Source organism: Carassius auratus, chromosome 16 (assembly GCF_003368295.1).
Source record: "Carassius auratus strain Wakin chromosome 16, ASM336829v1, whole genome shotgun sequence".
In the NCBI taxonomy this organism is placed as follows: domain Eukaryota; kingdom Metazoa; phylum Chordata; class Actinopteri; order Cypriniformes; family Cyprinidae; genus Carassius; species Carassius auratus.
Window position 1 is genome coordinate 16,752,112 of NC_039258.1, and position 20,624 is coordinate 16,772,735.

Below are 20,624 nucleotides of genomic sequence, written 5' to 3' on the forward strand. Positions count from 1 at the left end.
ATTGTTTTCTTTATTCTTTTAAGAGAATCGTTTGAGACAAAGTTATGAGAACTCAATGGCACGTCTGTTCAAACGTTTGGGGTTGATATGATTTCTTAAATGTTTTTGATAGAGGTCTTGTATGCTCAACATGGCTGCATTCATTTTGATCAAAAATACAGTAAACACAGTAATATTTTGAAATGCTTACAAAATCCCTGATTTGTGCAAATATTCTCAATGTTCATAATAAGTCTGTAAGGTACCAATAGTGATTGTGTAAAGCATAAAAGTGGTGCGACAGATGCTGAACTTCAACTGTAATACAGACTTTCTCTGTGTAATCTTTAGGCCTGCGCTCCACTATGGTCCCAGGAATGTGGTACATCTCTGTTCAGCACAGGAATCTGTGCCTCTGTCACCAATGACATGGAGCCCAAGGAGATCATTGCACCCACTGCGCAGAGTGAGATGAACATCCTCTGTCCATCTGACCTGTTGGATTGAATGAAACAATTGCATCTAACTGAACTGTTTGTTTTTCACAGGATGCACCACATACATGGATATAGTGATTGTTTTAGATGGTTCTAATAGTATCTACCCTTGGTTCGAAGTGCAGAACTTTCTTAGCAACATTCTCAGCAAGTTCCACATAAGCCCTGAACAAATGCAGGTATGTTTTTTTATTATAATATATATATATATTTTTTTTTTGATAGATTTTTTTGTGGTTGTATATATATAAAAAACACCTAATATGTTTTTCCAGATTTGGCTCTTTGGCTTAGATCTGAACTTTAGTAAACATTAGTTTTGAATAAGTAACTCATCTTAGCCTGACAGTTGGATATATTCAGTCCTCAAAAAATTATTACAATCATTTGTAGCCATAAGAAGGGTTCCCATTGTTCCTGAAAAAAAAAAAAAAAAAAAAAAAATATATATATATATATATATATATATATATATATATATATATATATATATATATATATATATATATATATATCAGTGCATTCTGAAAAGGTTATGGAAAATACTGTCATTATTAACAATTTTTCTGTTTATTTACAGTTATGAAATATTTCTTAAGTCAGAAAGTGCAAAAATGGCTTTAAAAACCTCTTTTATTTCCTATCCAGTCATAATAATCAATTGGAAAAGTTATGAAAAAATCATGAAAATTCATTGGTCTGGATGTTATGCATAAACAGTCTTTACTGTCCAACTGTGTGCTTTTAGGTAGCAGAGACCTGGCTGAGGTTTTGATAGATATGTAGAACTGCCTTTTTACTTTAAATCCAGTCTCTGGCAGCTCCAACACTGATCTTTGATGCACTGGGCCAGTATGAGCGTTTGTGAGGAACAGAACCACAAGCCAATCCGCAGAGAGAAATGAGCCCAAACAGAAACAGTGCTGGCAGGCTGGAGAAAATAAATGACTATATTAATGTGAACAGACAGTATTTGGTGTTTCTAGAGGAAAGAGACAAAGGGGACAGAATTAGAAATGTATGAATGTATGCTAGAGAAACCAGAAAATGATAAAGAGAAGATGGACTGATGGATGCGTGGATAGATGGATGGATTAAGAGAGAGATGGATATGTGTGTATCTACGTTCCTGGACTGTGTTTTTTATATGCGAGTTATTTAAGGCGGTAGGCAGGCTGGGGGCAACAAGAGGTAAAAGGAAATTCCTCTGGTTTGTGAAGCATTTCTTGCTCCGACAGATTTGGGCCTTCATGTTGGTGGGGCCAAGCACATAGTGGAGATGCCAATCTCATCTACATCTCATTCTAGAGTTATCCATTCTGCAGAAATGACTGCTTCAGTGTTTTACAAGCAAATTACTGTGCTCATAGAGCGCGGGAGTATTAAAGAGACTTATTTAGCCTTTTTATAGGTCTTGAGCAGTAAAATAAACAAACATTAAGAGGTCTTTGTGTCAAAATGCCCGTCTTTGCAAGTATCTTCATAAACACAGTAATTTAAAAGCAAACAGCTGAGAAAGAAAGCACACGTTTAACAGTATATATATATATATCACCTTGAAATACTGTTTGTGACTATTTGTAGGTAGGTGTCCTGCAGTACGGCGAGATCTCAGTCCATGAGTGGTCTCTCAGGGACTATCAGACAACACAGGATGTGGTTGAAGCCGCCAAAAACATCAGTCGTCAAGAGGGACGGGAGACCCGCACAGCATACGCCATCCAAATGGCCTGGTATGGTGACCCACTTCTCATTCAAAACAAATGTAGCACGGCCCTCTTTCTTACTCTTTTATGAAAGGTATCGCGTTATGTCCATTCTGACCTTTCCATGATCCCTCACAACATCCAGAGATAATGTAAAGTGTGTAGCATAGTTGAATCTATCTGGTCAATAGTTTCTTTGTTTTGATGTTATTGTTTTTGAAGGTGCCTCCTCAGAACTGTAATTCCATCCCTTCCCCTGAGACTCTCATACATGAGCAAAGATTTGTTTAAAGAGATTCCTATTCATTGCACTCTGAGTCCCATTCACACTCTCTCCGTTCCTGTAATGTCTGCTTCCGTCATTCTTCTTACTGGTATCCCAATACCGAATCCCTCCAACACACACATATACACACACATGTAAAACACTAACCATATCTGGCACTTGCCGACCACAAAAGCAAAGGCTCACAGAATGAAACTCATCTCAGATTTTCAGTGACTGCTGGGAAGGAACTTACTACTGTCTGAAAATGAGATTTGAACAATCCAGTCTAGTCAAGCTTTGCATTTTAAAAGGGCCATATCAAGGAAAATTTCACTGGATGTGGGTTGTTTCATCGGAGACAGGCTTAACCCAGCAGTTGGGTAGAAAAAAATAACCCAAGTGTTAAAAATGACCCAGCAACATAGTTACAGAAAAAAACTATCTAGCACCTGGGTAAAAATATTAAAACCAACCCAAAAAATTTTTTAGTCTGATTTCTGAACAAATAATTTTTATGAGTCACTGCATTTTAGCAAATAAAAAAAAAAAAATAGACCAATTGATTTCTCGAACAAAAAAACTCTTGGGAGTTGGTTCTTTTTTGTGAACTGACAACATAGAAGTATAGTCTAACCAGTATAGTCTGATTTCCTTGATTGGTTCTTATGAGCTGATTCTTTTTTAGTAAATCAGAAACATAGAATACAAACTATGTAGTCTGATTTCTGAATGAATGGCTCTTGTGAGCATATCTTTTTAATACATAAAACAAATGACTCTTATGAGCTTTCCCTACATCAGAAACATAGAGTAAGTGTAGTCTGATTCCAGATTGAATGACTCTTATGAACCAATTATTTTTAGTGAATCAAAAACGTAGTTTAAAAATGTAGTTTAAAACCAGCACTAATTGTTTTAGTGAATAAAATACACAGCTTACAATTTAATTATGTACAATGAGTATTTAACACTGAAACATGGATGTTCAGGAATTCAGTCTAAAATCTCTGTTAAGTGCCAAACACACAATGCTTAATGTTGTCTTGCACAGAATAAATGGAATTGCTTTGTTTATACCAGGTTCTTCAGCTCTCTTACTGTGTGAGAGTTTGTTTATGTGTTTGTGGTGTGTATCTTTGTGTTCCTACACAATTAAAGACTCATTTAAGACTTCCCACTCTCTGTAAGGCACATATTGGACAGTTACACTCTCTCAGGGTAGATGAAGTGATAGCAGTAGTTCTCTGAGGTGAGGAAGGCTGTCATAACATTTAGGTTTGCTGATGGAGAGAGAGAAGGAGAGCTGGCTCAGCAGAGCTGCAGGTGTGGTCACCATCCAGCAGACGCAGCCTTCACGCATGCAGCTGTTCAAACACACATGACCATGTTCATACAGTACATTCACACACACGTGAGACGTGAGAGACTTCTAATATAGTAATTAATTCAAACTCACAGTAAAATGAAAGAGAGTGTGAGTTAAAAACCACATAAGTCCAGATGTAGCACTCAATAAAAGCACAACAGCCTTTAAATAACACCAGCCCCAGCAATTATCAGACTTATTTGCTCAAATCACTCGTTCTTTCTTTCTTTCTTTCTTGCATTCTTGCATTCTTGCTTTTTTGCTTGCTTTCAAAAGTAGTACACTCAAAAGTAGTTGCATGCTTTTACTAGAAATATAGTTTAGAAAGATGCTCTTATGAGAAGGATACTTTAAACATACTGTATATTCTGAAGTGCGACTTGAATGTAATGTTTTCTGAGTCTTAATAACGTTATTTACAAATTAAAATAAATTATTGTTTAAATTGATATTAAATGCAGTTAGCTGAATTTTTAATTTTTTGACCTACTTAATTACACCTTAATATGTAATTTCATAATTAATTTGACTGTACTGGCAAAAGTATGGACAAGCATTTATGGTAAATTAAAATATAATTTAATGTCATTTCTGTTGAAGCCATGTATGGCATGTATTTAAAAAAAAAATTTAATCACAGATTTGTAATGATGAATTTGCAATTTAGTAAAATATATTAACTAGTTAATATTTCAATCATGTACTTAAAGTATATTTTTTATTTTACACACACACATATATATAATGTATATATGTGTGTGTGTGTGTGTGTGCATTCAATTAAGCACGCTTTGTTTTCACAGGGGTTCTTGCTTGTTTTCTTCCTAAATCCCTTCTAAAAAATCTTCATAATCACTAAAATCCCACGGAAACATCTGCATAACAAATTCTGTCTCTTTCTTATATTCACAAATTTTTTCAAGATTTGTTCAAGATCTTCTCCCTCACAACATCCTGTGTGTAAATGTGTTCATGGAATAAACATTCTTCTCCAGCATTAAAACCTGCCCTCTATTTTTCACATACCACACCAAAACAGTTCCATGCTCTTTCGTCAGTTCTCCTTTCGTCCCTCTGTGTGGATTCAATCTCAAGCACATATTATATTCAAAGATACACTTTTTTGTGTTTCCACCATTTTTGCTTCGTTACTTCAGTACATATACGGTTATACACCTCTCCTATCCTGCTTTCACTGGATGTGATTAGGCATAAGGCTGCTGGCTGTTTTTAAACTCTGCTCTCTTGCGGGCAGCCACATAGTTATATTTAGCTAGAGTCTGGACAACCGCCTGAAAATCACTAAGTTGACTAACACTGGTTGTGGCTATGAAACTTACATCTTGCAAAATGCATATAACCCTCACACAATCAGCACAGAAACCTGCTGCATGTATCGCTGCTTCAAACATATACGTTTTCTGCATTCGTTTGTGTTTATGTGGATTTTAATACGATTATGGACAGTTTTGAGATTGATGTAGGTCTTGAAATGACTTTTTTTAAGAATCATTTGCTAAATAGAAAGTTAAAGGATGTGTGTTTATTGAAAATCTTTTAGTAACATTATTAATTATACATTTTTTAATCACTTGTGCCTTTAACTATGAAAAAACTTCATTATTTCCTTTTTCTCACTCATGTCTAGCACTGAGGCCTTTAGTCCAGACAGAGGAGCGAGAGAAGGGGCCACTAAAGTGATGATAGTCGTGACAGATGGAGAGTCCCATGATGGTGAAGACCTTCCTGATTCCTTGGCTGAATGTGAGAAACGTAACATCACCAGATACGCCATCGCCGTAAGTACAAATACACATTCCTACCATAATTAAACCTGACCCTTGGAAAATCCTACAACCCCTCCTAAGAAAACCAGTGAGCAGCAGACTGTATGCCTAAATATCAGATCTCCACTTAAACTGACCATAATTGGCACTGGTCTATTTTCAGTGTTTCTGCTCAGCTCCACCCGGTTCTCTCGCTCTCTGTCTGCGTTTGAATGATAAAACTGTCTTCCCTCATTCTTTAAACAATCATAACCACATTATTGCTGTTCAGAAATAGACTTAAACAGGGTTCCTCGCCATCAGAGGAATGAACCACACCCTCAAACCTCTCGACATTGACACCCAGCCCCTCTGGGTGGGTCAAGGGGCGGGCAGCACTTCTTCACTGCCACCCAAAACCACAACAAGCACAGGAAAAAGACCAAGTGAGGCTGGGGTGTCAGTGTAGATAAAATGGCTTTCCAATTAGACTGTCTAGTTGCTTTTATCTTTAAAAAAGATTTGTCCGCTCAATTTTCTGTTTTCACTCTGAAATTGCTAGCAAATTTCCCAAATAATTACGAAGAAACAGCAAGAAACATTTTTTTAATAGAAAGACTGAAATAGTATTTCTTGTAAAACTTACTTCAATCGTCTCTTTTGTATTTACAACTTTTTTTATAGTGTACAAATAAAAGTCTTTATTTTAGCATTTCTGTTTGGAGCCGCTAGTGGCGCAGAAGTAACACGCTTCACCTTTAAAATATTCTGACAGGGGAACTGAGTATGAACTTCTCATCAGATATAGTTTCCTTTCATCAAGGATATTCATGATTACGGTCATATCTTATAATGTCTGAATGCAAACAAGAAGGAAAGCTGATAGCTCGTTCTAATTCATGGAGGATTCAGAGAGAGCTCTTGCATATTTTAATTCTGGTATTTATAATAAGACTGTGGTAACCACAGGTAAAACCATCCTTGATCCCTCATTACCATGACTGGATGTGGCTATAGTTTATAAAACAAACCATGACATTTGTTATTAAAAACAACAGACGCTGAGAAACTACAGACACCACAGCACTGCAAATAAAAATGAATTCTGTTCTTTTATTTTATTATTATTCATATACTATTGTTTGTTTTGTGTTTGTTTTTTTAAAAAGTGTGTGCTCTTGTCAATTTATTGTTTTTAATCATTTTATTTAGCTTTAATTTATTTAAATTTTAGTGGTTTTAGTACTTCAACTTATTTTATTTCAGTGAAAACAGAATTTTCTTAGTTTTCATGTTCATTTTAATATTAGATTTATTTCAGTTAACAAAAAATGATTAATTTTAGGACCATAATGTAACATTATTTTATTAAGAATATAGCAGTATTTAGTAAGCCTCTTAACATTGACTGTTTGGCGCTGCAGGTAAAGTGTTAGTTCTGGTTTAGTTTTTCCCATAAGCAGCAGAGATTGACAAAGCATAATCAAAAAGAGTGGTGCAACTTTAAATTTTCCCCAGTGCAATCTCTAACAAAATTTAATATAAGCCCATTGGTTATACAGTGCGGCTTAACCACAAGAAAGACTCGAAAGAATTAAAAAGAACCAGAAACCATATGAAAGTCATTTACTTTTCAGTTTTAACTGCCTCTCACTGCTGTTCTTGGTGATTTGACGTTTCTGCTGTACTCCACTTATTGGAACGGAGGACTGTGTGTAAACCTGCTCCTGATGAGTCCATGTTTTGTTCTATTAGACAAACAGTGCCAGAATGGTGTCCGGATTTGCAGAGTCATCTGGGTAATATGTCTCTCTGCGTCTCCTCTGGGAAACTGTGGAATAAAATTATGACAGCTGGTTTTAATGCCCCGCCAGCCAAAGCATAGCTTTCATGTTTTGATGTGTTTTATGTTCTCCCTCTCTCCTTTCTCGTCCTCTTCCTCCTGCACAGAACTAGGGAACGGATGGAAAAGTAAAACACTCGCGGGAGAGAAGAGAAACAACTTCAGATGAATTTTTGTATTGGTCGTGTGGTGCAGCCAGGATATGTTTTAGACATTACAGGATAGAGATGTTGGGAATGTGAACACGGTGGGTGGGGAAGTGGGTTGGAGTTCACAACAAGATACTAGAGGGAGCAACAGTTACCACTGTAAATTACAGCAGATATGAACTAAAATAGACTGAATATTGTAGATTCAATTGCTTAATTATTGCTTATGAACTCAAATACCCTCTTGTGTGTGACTACCTTGGTACTAGTTGGGAAAATGCTTGAAAAGTTTCCAGTTGCTCTCCGATTGTTTTTGAGAGTAGGAATCTGTCCAGTCTTAGATGAGACCTAGTAAGAAATCCTCAGTTCTCTGTCCAGGGTGCCAAGCCATCATCTCATGATAGCATGAACACATCTTACACTAAAGGAGAACAGGACATGATAGATCAGATGCAGGATCAGGATTCAGGAAAGCACCTAAAGTCAGGACTTGAACATAGCATTTTCCATGAGGCTGTGGACTCTGACACATGTACAGTAAATGTGGCAGATTATTTTGAGGGCTTTTAAAACAGTAAACTGCAAGAGATAAAGTGACATTGCAAGTCATTTTGTCACATTTTGACTGTAAGATCTGAGGCCCGATTTACTAATAACTTGTGCCAGTGCAAAGCCGCTTTAGGCATTTAAAAAACTCCTGTCAGAAAAGATACAAAGTCAAAACAGCAATAATAAATAGCATTGAAAAGGTGCGGGAAAAGGTGTGCATATGCATTTGTAGGAGTTTACCTTTAAGGCACAACATTTGTGGGAGGAGAATGCTTAAATTAATCATACAAGTTGATTTACTAAGGTCTGTGGAAGTCAGTTTACTGTTTCCATTTCAGTTGACTATTTTCAAAAAAAAATGTAACTCTTGATAGATTGTGTTTGTTATTATGGAAATGCAATGGCTTTGTTTGTGTTCTTTCATTTGCGCATTTTCAGTAGATCTCCTGGACAATGTTCCATTCCCATTGCTTTGAAGCCCGAGACACAATGCATGATTGATACCATTGAGGGTGATTTCTGTGATCGTGGCTTCTAACGCTGGTCCTTTGTCATACAATAAGAGAGGTTCAAATATGGCCGTTGTGATGGTCTTGAAATAAAAAATAAAACCTATGATAATTTTCTGACAGTGTCAAAAAATTCAGCATGATCACTGCACAGTGTGTTTGCTGCTGTAACCCATGTTTACTGACCAACCAATAAAAATGCGATATGAAATCAATACGACAGGGCGCTAAAACATATAACTGCTTACTTCAAGCTCTTATCTCTTCCTCTTTTGCCCTTCCAATTTTTTCAGCACACATAAAAACTACAAATGCCAGTGTTATTCATCATGCTCTTTTTGTTTACCACTAGCATATGGTAATGACGTTTTATCCTTCAACTGAAATGTGCATCGTAGTGTACGAGTTGATAGTTCCCATCAGCATACAGTCTTCCTGCATGTTACACCCACGTTTACTAGATCCATGTTGCACAGTGTGATTTGCGATGAATGATCTTATAGGAAAGCTAAAGTCGTGCAGTCTGTAGAAGGCACTAAGGGATTGTGGATCCAGATCTTTATACATTTAAAACATGAAGACAAATAATTTTGACCGGACAAAAATTTGGACCCATATTTCTCATGTTGATTGGAAGTAGTTTATTCATTCATATATCCAACCGGCTGAAGTCTGTGAAATTTTAGGGACACAGGTGCATGTCAGTGGAGAGTGAACTCATGATCTTGACATTAGTGGTGTGTTGCCAGTGACCATGAGTGATATTCTCTCTGTTTCCTCTGCGTAGGTGTTTCTAGGATGAGTTTCCTCTGAGTCCTGTATCCCATCATTAATTGATCTATCAGATCATCTGCTTTCACTGTAATGGAATGGAGGAGGTGTTGGCTCTCTTGCTGAGAAAATCTATGTTGTTATTGTTCTTCTTCTAATATCTGACTTGTCTCAAACAAGACTAGTGAACAAAAGCCTGAGTAATCAGCATTTCCGATAAATTTACGATCAGTGTATACTTGAAACAATTTGCTCTCTCTTTCACAGGTATTAGGTCACTACATCCGCAGACAGCAAGATCCAGAGACCTTTATCAATGAAATTAAGTACATTGCCAGTGACCCCGATGAGAAATACTTCTTCAATGTGACGGATGAGGCTGCTCTAAATGACATTGTAGATGCATTGGGGGATCGCATTTTTAGTCTAGAGGGTAAGAGGAAGAACATTCATCCTTAATGACCATAAAAAAAATTATTCTCTTGTAGAGCAAGTGTGCTTCTTTGATCTAAAAAGAACAGAAAATCAGATTTGCCTTTTATTGAGGATGTTGATGATGTTTTTTCAGCTTTAGACACTTGAACCAAATATAAAAATGTATGCAGATACACAACATGTCAGACCAAGTAACATTTATTAAATTCATGTTTAATGTGAATGATACTTTTTGGATATAAAGTGCCAATGAAACCTTTGTTTCAAGAAATTTTACTTAAAAATGCATGTACAACATGCAAAAAAAAAAAAAAAAGTCCTGTAAGAACAGGGTGTGATGCTTGTGCCATCTTGATTTTGAGGAAAGCCAAGCAAGAAGGATAGAAAGAAGGAGATGGATGACCTTAAAATGGGCACAGCTGCTAACTGAAATTCACACATTGTGCCGCCAGATATGTTATGCTGCACTTGATAACGATAACTAATCCTGTTTTATACATTTTCCACCTTCCATGAGTGTACTTTTTCTTGAACTTTAAAGATCTGCATCTATTTTAAAAATATAAATTATAAATATCTTGTTTTTCATGTGTTCTTAATTTTAAAATATTGACCCCAAACATTTGAAGGGTAGTGGAAAAAAAGTTTTTTCTATATATATGACATTTACTTTGTAATTTGATTGCAGTACTTGTATGTGTATTCATTTACAGTGTGTTATGAAAAGGTAACATTTTCTGCTGTTGCAGGGACCCTGGGATACAATGAAAGTGCCTTTCTCATGGAGATGTCTCAGATTGGTTTTTCAACACACATTTTAGATGTGAGTTTCAATGTACTACAATGTGCAGTGTATTTTATGTTCACATGCAGTTGTGCCTATTTAAATATTTGTAATTATAAACTGAGATATAATGTATGTAGAAAAGATGGCCTAAAACATGCAATCATGCTGTAATGAGCTATAATATTTTGGACCATACTGTAGGATGGCATCCTGTTTGGCATGGTGGGTGCATATGACTGGGAGGGAGGCGTCCTGAAGGAGAGCAAAGAAGGGCAGCTCAAGCCCTCAAGAGAGGCCTTCGAGAAAGAGTTCCCACTGGAGCTGAAGAATCACGCTGCCTACTTAGGTATCATTTTACTTTGTGAAACCAACCACCAAATAAATTACTCTTCAAGTTTGTATGTTAACATAACATTTACGGCTATTTACTAATGGTTAGATGTGGACGTGTGAACTTCTGCAGGTTACACAGTGTCATCGGTGACTGTAGGTGACTGGAAGAGGTTGTATGTTGCTGGTGCACCTAGATTCAAGCACAAAGGAAAGGTCATCCTGTTTGACCTCACCCCTGAAGCAGATGTCATAATCACACAAGCCCTAAACGGAGAACAGGTGGAGCTTTCTCCTTCACTCTTATATTTATTTGTACTGACACCCTCCACTCTCACACACACACAAATGAAATCTCCATCAAACCCTTGTGTGAAGGCCAATTCTTTGAGGTTTGCATTATGCTTCTTTTCTCAATGATTTGTTACTGCTTTCCCTCTCTCAGTCGTTGTTTCACACCACATTCCTGCTATCCTACAATTAATGAGTTTATTTTCTTATTAAACAACAGCAAACTGGGTTTCATTTTCTCAAACCACTCCTAAAATCAAAGTGATACTTAGAACAAAATACAGAGGTTTGCGGTTCCCACAGTCGTGAAAAACCCAGGGGATTTTTAAATAGTTTTTATAGGCCTGGAAAATTCACAGAAATGTATAAAATCTTAAACATTTCTATAATAAATGTACATTTTTCTAGTCATGACCTGCCCTAAAATATTTAGTCAGCTAGATATTGCTTTTGTTTAGAGCTTTTGTAGAGTAAAACCTGCTTGCATGCTTCGTTTTGTAAAATATTTGTTGTTCTGAGTCGGTTCTATTCATTGAATCATTTAAATGCATTCACATATCAGTCTGAATGATTCATTATAGAACCAGTCTCAAAATATAGATTCTTCTTTAATTCTCAACACTGGCAGTTTATTTGCTCATAATCATACAGTATTCATATTTATCAGTATTGATCCATACTGTGTGTGTGTGTGTGTGTGTGTGTGTGTGTATACATATATATATATATATATATATATATATATATATATATATATATATATATATATATATATTTGTATGGACATCTATGTGCATGTATACACTTACTGACTGACTGACTTTTGAATGGATTAGTGTATATTTTTCAGCATTGGTCATTTATCAGCCATAATATTACATTTATAGGTTTATTTCCCTAATGGAAACACATTGGTTAAAAAGCGTGGGAACCTTCAGACTGCTCAACATCTTTTTCCTCTCTCTGCAGATTGGCTCTTATTTTGGCAGTGAGGTGTGCGTGGTGGATGTGGATCAGGACGGAATAACAGACATCCTGCTCATAGCTGCTCCCATGTTCCTGGGAGCAGGAAACAAAGAAACAGGCAAAGTCTATGTCTACTGTCTGGATGGGGTGAGAACCACAGTGGCAGTACTGTTTGTGTGATGTATATGTGAGAGGCAGAGAGAGATCCATTATTTCACGCTAGACAACATATTCTTCTACACTTAAATATATGCCATTTCAGAAAATGTATGTCTAATTGCATGAACATTTTATCCGAAATGTCTCTGTTTCTGACTCTTCATCTGTCTGTCTCTCTACCAGGATGGTTTTGCTCCTAATGGTACACTACAGTCTCAGAAGAAAGCACAGGATGCACGCTTTGGTTATGCTATGGCTGTGGCCCCTGACCTTAACCATGACGGATACGCTGACCTGCTTGTGGGAGCTCCGCTGGAGGATGACCACCAGGGAGCTCTTTACATCTACCACGGAGACGAATTCTACATCATACCTCAGTATAAACAAGTAAATATAAAAAAGTGTGAGACCGCTGAGACCAGACAATCTGTAGACATCACAACAACAACAAAAAAAGCTAAATAAATATATATGTTTTATATAAATGTATTAAAATATGTTATGATGAAAATGAAGAAATATGTATAGTAGTAATATTAATACATTTTCTATTGATCTTTACAAAATTTACAAAAAATGTATTATATTCATAATTCATTTAATTGTATTCAGTTTTGAGAATATACACTACTGTTCAAAAATGTGGGGTCAGTAAGTTTTCTTTTTGGTTTGTTTTACATTTTTATGCTCAACAAGGTTGCATTTATTTGATAAAAAATATGGTAAAACACAGTAATATTGATTTCTTTTTAAATATATAGTTTTAAGATGTCATTTATTCCTGATGGCAAAGCTGATTTTTTAGCAGCACTTCAGTCTTCAGTGTCACACGATCCTTTCGAAATCATTATAATATGCTGATTTTTTGCTCAAGAAACATTTATTATTCTTATCATGTACAAATAAAACAGTTGTGCTACTTCATTTTTATGTAATCTGTGATATATTTATCAGAGGTTCAAAAGTACAGCATTTATTTGAAAACAAAACTTTCTTTTTTTAAAAACTTTTGGTCAAGTTGCTGAATAAAATAATTAATTTCTTAAAAAAAAAAACTTACTGACCCCAACTGACAACTAATGACCACTTTTAAACTGGTGATTAATGCTCGAGTGAACAATAAATATACTCAAATGTATTTGAAATACATGAATTTCATCTTAAGTATACTACAAATACATTTACATATGTCTATACTTAACAAAAATACCCTGCAATTTTATTTTTTTGTATACTAAACCACTATACTTAAAATCTGCTAAATTGGAACAACTCATTTTTACTTAATCCACTTTAATTATTTGATTGTAGTTCTGAAGTCCGACTAAAGATATACTGAAGTTTATTTGATTGTGCTAAAGTGCAACTTCTGCAAGTATACTTTAGGCACAACACTTTAAATATTTTGCATTTAAAGACTTAATTCTAATTTTTATATCAGTACGTATCGAGAAGTAAATACGTTAATAGTTTTGAGACTATACTTTAGTATACATGGGGTGACCACTTCTCTCAGACCCCATTATACCTGTAATTTCTTCTTCACATACTAATAAAGCTCTCTTTTTCTCTTTGTAGCGTATCCCAGGCTCCTCTCTCTCTGCAGGGCTGCAGTATTTTGGCCGTAGCCTGAGCGCTCTGCTGGATCTGGATGGGGATGAGTTACTGGATATTGCTGTGGGAGCACAGGGCAATGCCGTCCTACTGAAGTACTCTATGCCTCATTACAGTTTTGTGTTTTTATGCATCATCTAAACACTGCCAACATAGCCACCAATTTGTCACTTTAAATTGTGTCTCAAACAGTAGTAAAGTCCTGTTTCGAGCAACTTGGCTTGACTTCTGACCTCTCTCTGTACTCTACAGGTCACGCAGTATAGTGCAGATCAACGTCAGCCTGTCCTTCCAGCCACACTCCATAAACGTGATACAGAAGAACTGCCACCGGGCTGGACGAGACTCCGCGTGCCTTAACGCCACAGTTTGCTTTCTGGCCCTGTCTCGCTCTCCTGGCTCTTATGGCACAACTTTTGGTAAAGTGTCATGTAACCAAAAAGCTTTTCTTCCATTTCTGTGTTACATACACTTCCTAAACTACCACCACATCTGTTTATTTGTATAGATATGCAGATGGGGGCCATGTTGGATGACAGAAAGATCTTGGCTCGTGCTCTGTTTGACTACAACTCCCAGCGGCAGACCCTAATGGGCGTCACTGTTCGTGTAGGGCAGACCATGTGCAAAACGCTACCATTTCATGTCTTTGTAAGTCTAAACTGCTTAAAAATCAATGAAGTAAAGGATAATGTACATTTACCCGGTCGATATCCAAAAAAAAGAGGTTGTTTTGCCCTAATGGCCAACGGCCTGTACATTATCCTTCTTATTACATGAGTACTTACTGATTTTTTTCAAGTAAAAGTGCTATTCTCTTTGTTTCGGTCTTCCTTTATATATCTAGGATACAGCTGATTACATCCGACCAATCAGTTTCACTTTGCGCTTCAAAATCAATGACACAGAAAGCGGCCCGGTACTAGATGAGGGCTGGCCGACAACATTCAAGAAGTCTGTGAGTGCTATTCGGTTGACCTAATCCTTTGAAAAATAGGAATATAAATGAATGGGTTCTGCTGGCTAATGCTAAGTTTGATCTCTTTTATTGCCTTTAGATCCAATTCTTCAAAGACTGTGGGGAGGATGATGTGTGTGTAACGGATCTGGTTTTACAAGCCCATATGGACATTTCTGGAACAAAGTAACAGAGAAATTGTCCTCCTGCTGTTTGCATGTATAGAACAAGCACATCTTACAACTAGTCCAAACATGTTGACCATTGGCACAACTAGTTGCTTCTAGTGCTATGTTAATAGTTCAAATAGAAATATTAATAGTAACATTTGTAAAGATTTAACCAGTTCAGTGGCTACTAAACCTGAAACCGTGATTGAAAAAGCATGTGTTCCTGTAATGTAATGTCAATGTTGCTCTCATCTGTTCTTGCAGGGAGCAACCGTATGTTATACGCAGCCCTCGGCGACGACTTGCAGTAGAAGTGCAGCTACAAAACCAGCTAGAAAACGCCTATAACACTAGCCTCACTCTTCATTACTCTAAAAACCTGCACTTCAGCAGTCTGAGTATACGGGTACCAGCAAAATCTCTCTTTAAAAAAACAAAAACAAACATAAATGCATATTAGTACAAATACACCAACATGTGTTAAATATGGTAGTGTGATTGTTTTAGGCCAAATGAGTAACCCTTACGAAAGGAAAATATATTTACCAATATATTTCTTAAAATATATTGTGATATATTGTATATATATTGTATATCTTTTTATTTTCTATTATTTTATATATTTGAATACATTTAATAATATATTGATGATACATATATTATATAATATATTGCAAAATATACAAATGATTGCCGCTTTCAATATATTGCAATATATTGGAAAAAATAAATATATATAAGAATATATGCCTAATATATTACATGATATTTTCCAATATACTGCAATATATTTTTGTTTCATAAGGGAATATAGTAGATACTTTACTAATAAATGTCACAATTATGTAGAAAGAATATATACAGTACAACCATTTCATATTTTGAGGTCAGAAAATGCTGTTCTTCTGAATGTTCTAAATATTAATTAGCGCAACTAATTTTAACATTGATAATAATAATAATAACAAAATGTGTTTCTTGAGCACCAAATCAGCATATTAGAGTAATTTCTGAAGGTTCATGTGACACTGAAGACTGGAGTAATGACTCCTGAATATTCAGCTTTGACATTAAAGCAATAAAATACATTTCAAAATATAAAAAGCTATTTTTAAATTGTTTTTCCTGTATTTTTAAGTAAATAAATGCAGCCTTTGCGAGCATTAGACTTCTTAAAAAAGAAAAAGAAAAAAACACTTGCCATCCCCCGAGTTTAGAATGGTAGTGTATTTAAACAAAAAAGAATTTTGATTTATGCACATAATTTATACAAAAGCACAGTATATTCCACTGTTTTATGAATCACACTTCATGCTTCTTCATTTCTCTTTCTGCCTCATTTTTCCCTCTTTCTGTCTCTATAGGAAGACGCCCAGTTTAAGATTGAATGTACGGCTCTAAGCTCAAACAGTCACTCCTGTAATGTCAGTTACCCAGTGTTCCGCTCTCAGTCCAAGGTAAGCCTCTGAAAGAGATGAAGGTTTGTCATCATGATTCATTCAAACAGTCACAGAGTCGTTTTGGTTCATTGACCAGTGATTCTCCCAACTGCCTCATTTTTCTCAGGTGAACTTCATGTTGGAATTTGAGTTCAGTTGTACGTCTCTCATCAGCAAGGTCCAGATGAAGCTTAATGCTTCAAGGTACACACACAAACACACACACAATGCAAGATGCATTTAAAGTCATTTGAATCTAACGCAACTAAATGTAAATAAACACGTGTTATGTTAAAATGTATTTTGAATGTGTGTGTTGCCACAGTGACAGTGTGGAGAGGGAAGGCACACGTTCGGACAACATTGTACAGTTACAGAGTATTGTACAGTATGAACCAGATCTCTTCATCACAAGGTTAGTTCCTAACATCAGAAATGCATGGATGTTCAGTGTACAGCATGCATATGTGGTTGTCTTATTTCGTTTTAATTCACTACAGTGACTCCAACTTAAACCGCTATGAGGTCCACCCAACCAGAACCGTGTCTGAGGGGACAGGACCCGAGTTCTACACACATTTCAGGGTGGGTCAAAGTAAACCTGATAGGCACATAGGTTTATGTTTAAAATCAGAAAGCTTGTGAGTACATGTAAGTATGTTTTTTGATATCAGGTGCAGAATCTAGGCTGTTATGCTGTCAGTAATCTGGAGCTGATTGTCAATTTGCCCGCTGTGGCTTCAGGAGACAGAGTTTTTGCGACTGTGGTTGATGCTTTCTCTTATAATGTAAGTACCATGTGTATCGTTTAAACAGTCTTACTGTAATTCACATGCATCTTCGTGTTCATGTAGTTGTTGGTGTTTTTTCTGTTTATTTGTAGTCTTCAGGTGTGAACTGCACTATACTGGGTGATCTATCCAAGTTAAAGTCCAGCCAGAGAGATGTGCGTCCACTTCACCCAGAAGACATGAAGAAAGCTGAACTACTGGTGAGAATACAGATGTTATGTTCACTGACAGACTGAAGTGAATCCGTTTGATTTGTTGATTTAGTTTGATTTTATTTGGAACACGCTTGCAAATAACAACTCGCTGTCTCTGCATAGACATTATTCTTTGCCGTCAAAATCGCCATCAAATTCTAGAGCTGTCAGCCTCTTTTTGTCTTGTTTAAAAGTAGGGCAAAATTCCTGTATTTGGGTGGAGGAGAAAATAAAATGAAAACTGGAATGATTCAGAGAGTTTTGGCTGCATATCTATGAGAATGAAAGCAGCAGAAGAAGCCCAAACTAGAGAGGGATACTGATACTAAAATTTAAACTGCATCTACTGTATATAGTTGTTTTGTATAAAGACCCAATTTATGAAAAATAAATATTATAAATATATGTTTTCGATTGTATATACATTTTATTTGTATTCATTTATTTACTAAATTATTTACTTATTTATTTGAATCTGATTTAAATTATTTGACATTTATTAAGACGTTTCCACTTATTTTAATTATATTTTATTATTTATTTATTTTAATATAAATTGTATTAATTATTTAATTGGAGCTTTACTCCAAACATTTCCACAGACTCCCTAGCACCTCTTTGTAAACACTAGTTTGAAAACCCTTACCCAAATTATCAGGGACCGAAACCACCATCAGTGGTTGCATGAAATGATTCTATAGATATAAAAAAAATAACCAGTAGATCATTAATTTAATCTACTGCTGTAAATGATCTTGTACTATTATATCATGTTGTTTTCATATTTAGAACTGCTCATCCTCGTGGTGTGTGGAGGTTGTGTGTCACATCCAACAGCTACTGAAAGGACAGACAGCCTTGATCCGCATCACCAGGAGGATACATGACAACTTCTTCAGACAGGTGACATCTCTCTTTTATTCCACACAGGCAAATGGCAACATGTATTTACTGGGATGTGTGTGTGTGTGTGTGTGTGTGTGTGTGTTTCAGTCTTTAATCTCTGACTAATTGTGTGCTTCTGTCAGGCCAAGTTTAAAGCGGTGACAATAGTGGGCTCTTACCAGCTGTCTGCTCGAGAGTCCAATCTGATTACAATGGGAAATGCTGCCCTCTTGAGGGAGGTGAGAAAAACTGATAGGACACAAACTCATAAACCAGGGATGTCCAAACCTGTTCCTGGAGGGCCACTGTCTGGCACAATTTAGATCCAACCCTAATTAAACACACCTGAACCAGCCATTCAAGGTCTTGAGACTGTATTCGTCCTTCTGCACTAGCAATGTCTAAACATACCACAAAGTGAATCTGAGGTGGTCAGGTAGTACAAGATGTAGCTCTTTGAATGGTCCTAGTTCACAAGTTACTATTCTATGAGAAAGTGAACTCCTGAATTACGGTAATTACAAGATGGCATGAATGCAACTTTACTGTTGGAGAAAGCATAAAGGTCAACTTGGATCACATGTGCTTTGATAACCAATCACATTATAGCCTTGACGTCACTGAATTTCAAAAACATGTAAAACATGTTTGAAGATTAGCTGACAGGCATTACATGATGAGCTGTTTCCTCAAAAAAGCCTTTCCGCCGTTGACATCCATTAAAAAATCGGCCTCTGGTCTTCTTTCCTGCACACAGCATCAGAATTAGCATTAGCAGTTACACTTTTTAGCTAAAGGTTGCAGGCTTTCAAACTGTTACACAGTGGGGTCCAAAATTGCGAGCCCAATTTTGAAATGTTTCTGATTTGCTTTTTTGCTCATTATAAATGCTTCATTTCAGTTCACAAAATCTCACATTTGTTTACTTAATTAGTGACTTAGAAATGGTTTAATTTGATGAAAAGTTTCCGTTTAACTTTTTTCAGCTCAAATTACATTGTTAGCATGACAATTTGAGCGAAAAACTTGAATTTACAATCGTAAATTTACTTTACTTGCTTAGTGACTTAATAAATTCTTAATCTATCCATTCATCCAATTATATATTCATTTAATGAATGAATAATGGTGTTAATTGGTACTGTACTAATTAAAAAGCAAGTCTACAACTAGAAAATGCTGCTTTGTTACATCAAAATCAAACTTGAAATGACTTCAAAACAACAAACAAATCCAGAGTTTTGTGCTATAAATGCTCTTTCTGTCTCTGTATATATAGACGGTTTTGGAAGTGCTGAAGGGGCGTTCCATTCCAATCTCTCTCTGGATTCTGATTGGCAGCATCATTGGAGGACTGCTGCTTCTTGCACTCTTGGTATTCATCCTTTGGAAGGTACTTAGCACAACACATAAGCAGGTGTACAGCAGCTACATCTGAAGCTCATTTCTGCCCAAAACACTTTATATGTACTAAAACTACTAGCACTCAGCAGTCTTAAGCCATGTGTTGATGTTTCTTCACAGTTGGGGTTTTTCACAAGGAAACAGAGGAAGGATGAGGATGAGAATGATGACAACTGACTGCGGAGCAGACTGAACAGAGTTTCTTTTACAACTAGGAAAAATGCCTTTTGTAACCATTACTTCCCCTTTGAGACATGACACTTCTGCTCCCGGACCACAAGCAATCCATTATCAGGTCCAGGTGGAATCTACAGACTTATTCTTCATTTTCTTTGCTGATTTTGGGGGGAAAAAATCTGCAGAATGGATTTAAACCTGATAAAATATTTCACATTGAGCTGAGAGTGCTAAAATGTGCCAAAATATTTAATATTTGAACATAAAAAGGGATGCACAATGCATAAAACTTTCCGAACAACGAGTGTATCAATTCTTGCAGGTCAGTCGAGTATGTTATTTAATTACGTTATTCTGTTGTGGCATCAAAAAGCACAAAGAATCCAATTGTGTCACAAAAGGATGAGAAAGGAAGTTAATATGGGAAACTCTCTGGCTTCATAGAGACTGATCCTTTACAATAGCATTGCATTGAAAGAACGAGCAGGAAACCAAGCAAACGCACTATTTGTGAAAAAGAAAATAATGAAATTCGTATTTAAGTTGAAAACATATGGTATAATACCAAGCAGTCTTTAATAACAATATCTGTTTCAGGTTTTTTTTTTTTCAATGCATAGG

General features: G+C 36.1%; 1 protein-coding gene across 1 annotated transcript in view; it reads left to right on the forward strand.

Annotated features, from left to right (window-relative positions):
* itga10 (integrin, alpha 10) overlaps window positions 1-20,550 on the forward strand; it is a 35,096-nt gene extending 14,546 nt beyond the window's left edge. The window contains exons 6-31 of the mRNA XM_026284415.1: window positions 331-445; window positions 528-655; window positions 2,061-2,209; window positions 5,465-5,615; window positions 9,671-9,836; window positions 10,588-10,661; window positions 10,827-10,971; window positions 11,089-11,237; window positions 12,216-12,359; window positions 12,555-12,758; window positions 13,950-14,080; window positions 14,238-14,404; window positions 14,494-14,636; window positions 14,833-14,943; window positions 15,044-15,129; window positions 15,378-15,519; window positions 16,478-16,570; window positions 16,680-16,756; window positions 16,878-16,967; window positions 17,053-17,137; window positions 17,227-17,340; window positions 17,436-17,543; window positions 18,327-18,440; window positions 18,566-18,661; window positions 19,702-19,815; window positions 19,947-20,550. Of these exons, the coding sequence (XP_026140200.1) occupies window positions 331-445; window positions 528-655; window positions 2,061-2,209; window positions 5,465-5,615; window positions 9,671-9,836; window positions 10,588-10,661; window positions 10,827-10,971; window positions 11,089-11,237; window positions 12,216-12,359; window positions 12,555-12,758; window positions 13,950-14,080; window positions 14,238-14,404; window positions 14,494-14,636; window positions 14,833-14,943; window positions 15,044-15,129; window positions 15,378-15,519; window positions 16,478-16,570; window positions 16,680-16,756; window positions 16,878-16,967; window positions 17,053-17,137; window positions 17,227-17,340; window positions 17,436-17,543; window positions 18,327-18,440; window positions 18,566-18,661; window positions 19,702-19,815; window positions 19,947-20,003 (3,153 nt within the window). The 3' untranslated portion in view covers window positions 20,004-20,550. The remainder of the gene's footprint in view (window positions 1-330; window positions 446-527; window positions 656-2,060; window positions 2,210-5,464; window positions 5,616-9,670; window positions 9,837-10,587; window positions 10,662-10,826; window positions 10,972-11,088; window positions 11,238-12,215; window positions 12,360-12,554; window positions 12,759-13,949; window positions 14,081-14,237; window positions 14,405-14,493; window positions 14,637-14,832; window positions 14,944-15,043; window positions 15,130-15,377; window positions 15,520-16,477; window positions 16,571-16,679; window positions 16,757-16,877; window positions 16,968-17,052; window positions 17,138-17,226; window positions 17,341-17,435; window positions 17,544-18,326; window positions 18,441-18,565; window positions 18,662-19,701; window positions 19,816-19,946) is intronic.
* Window positions 20,551-20,624: the final 74 nt, after the last annotated feature.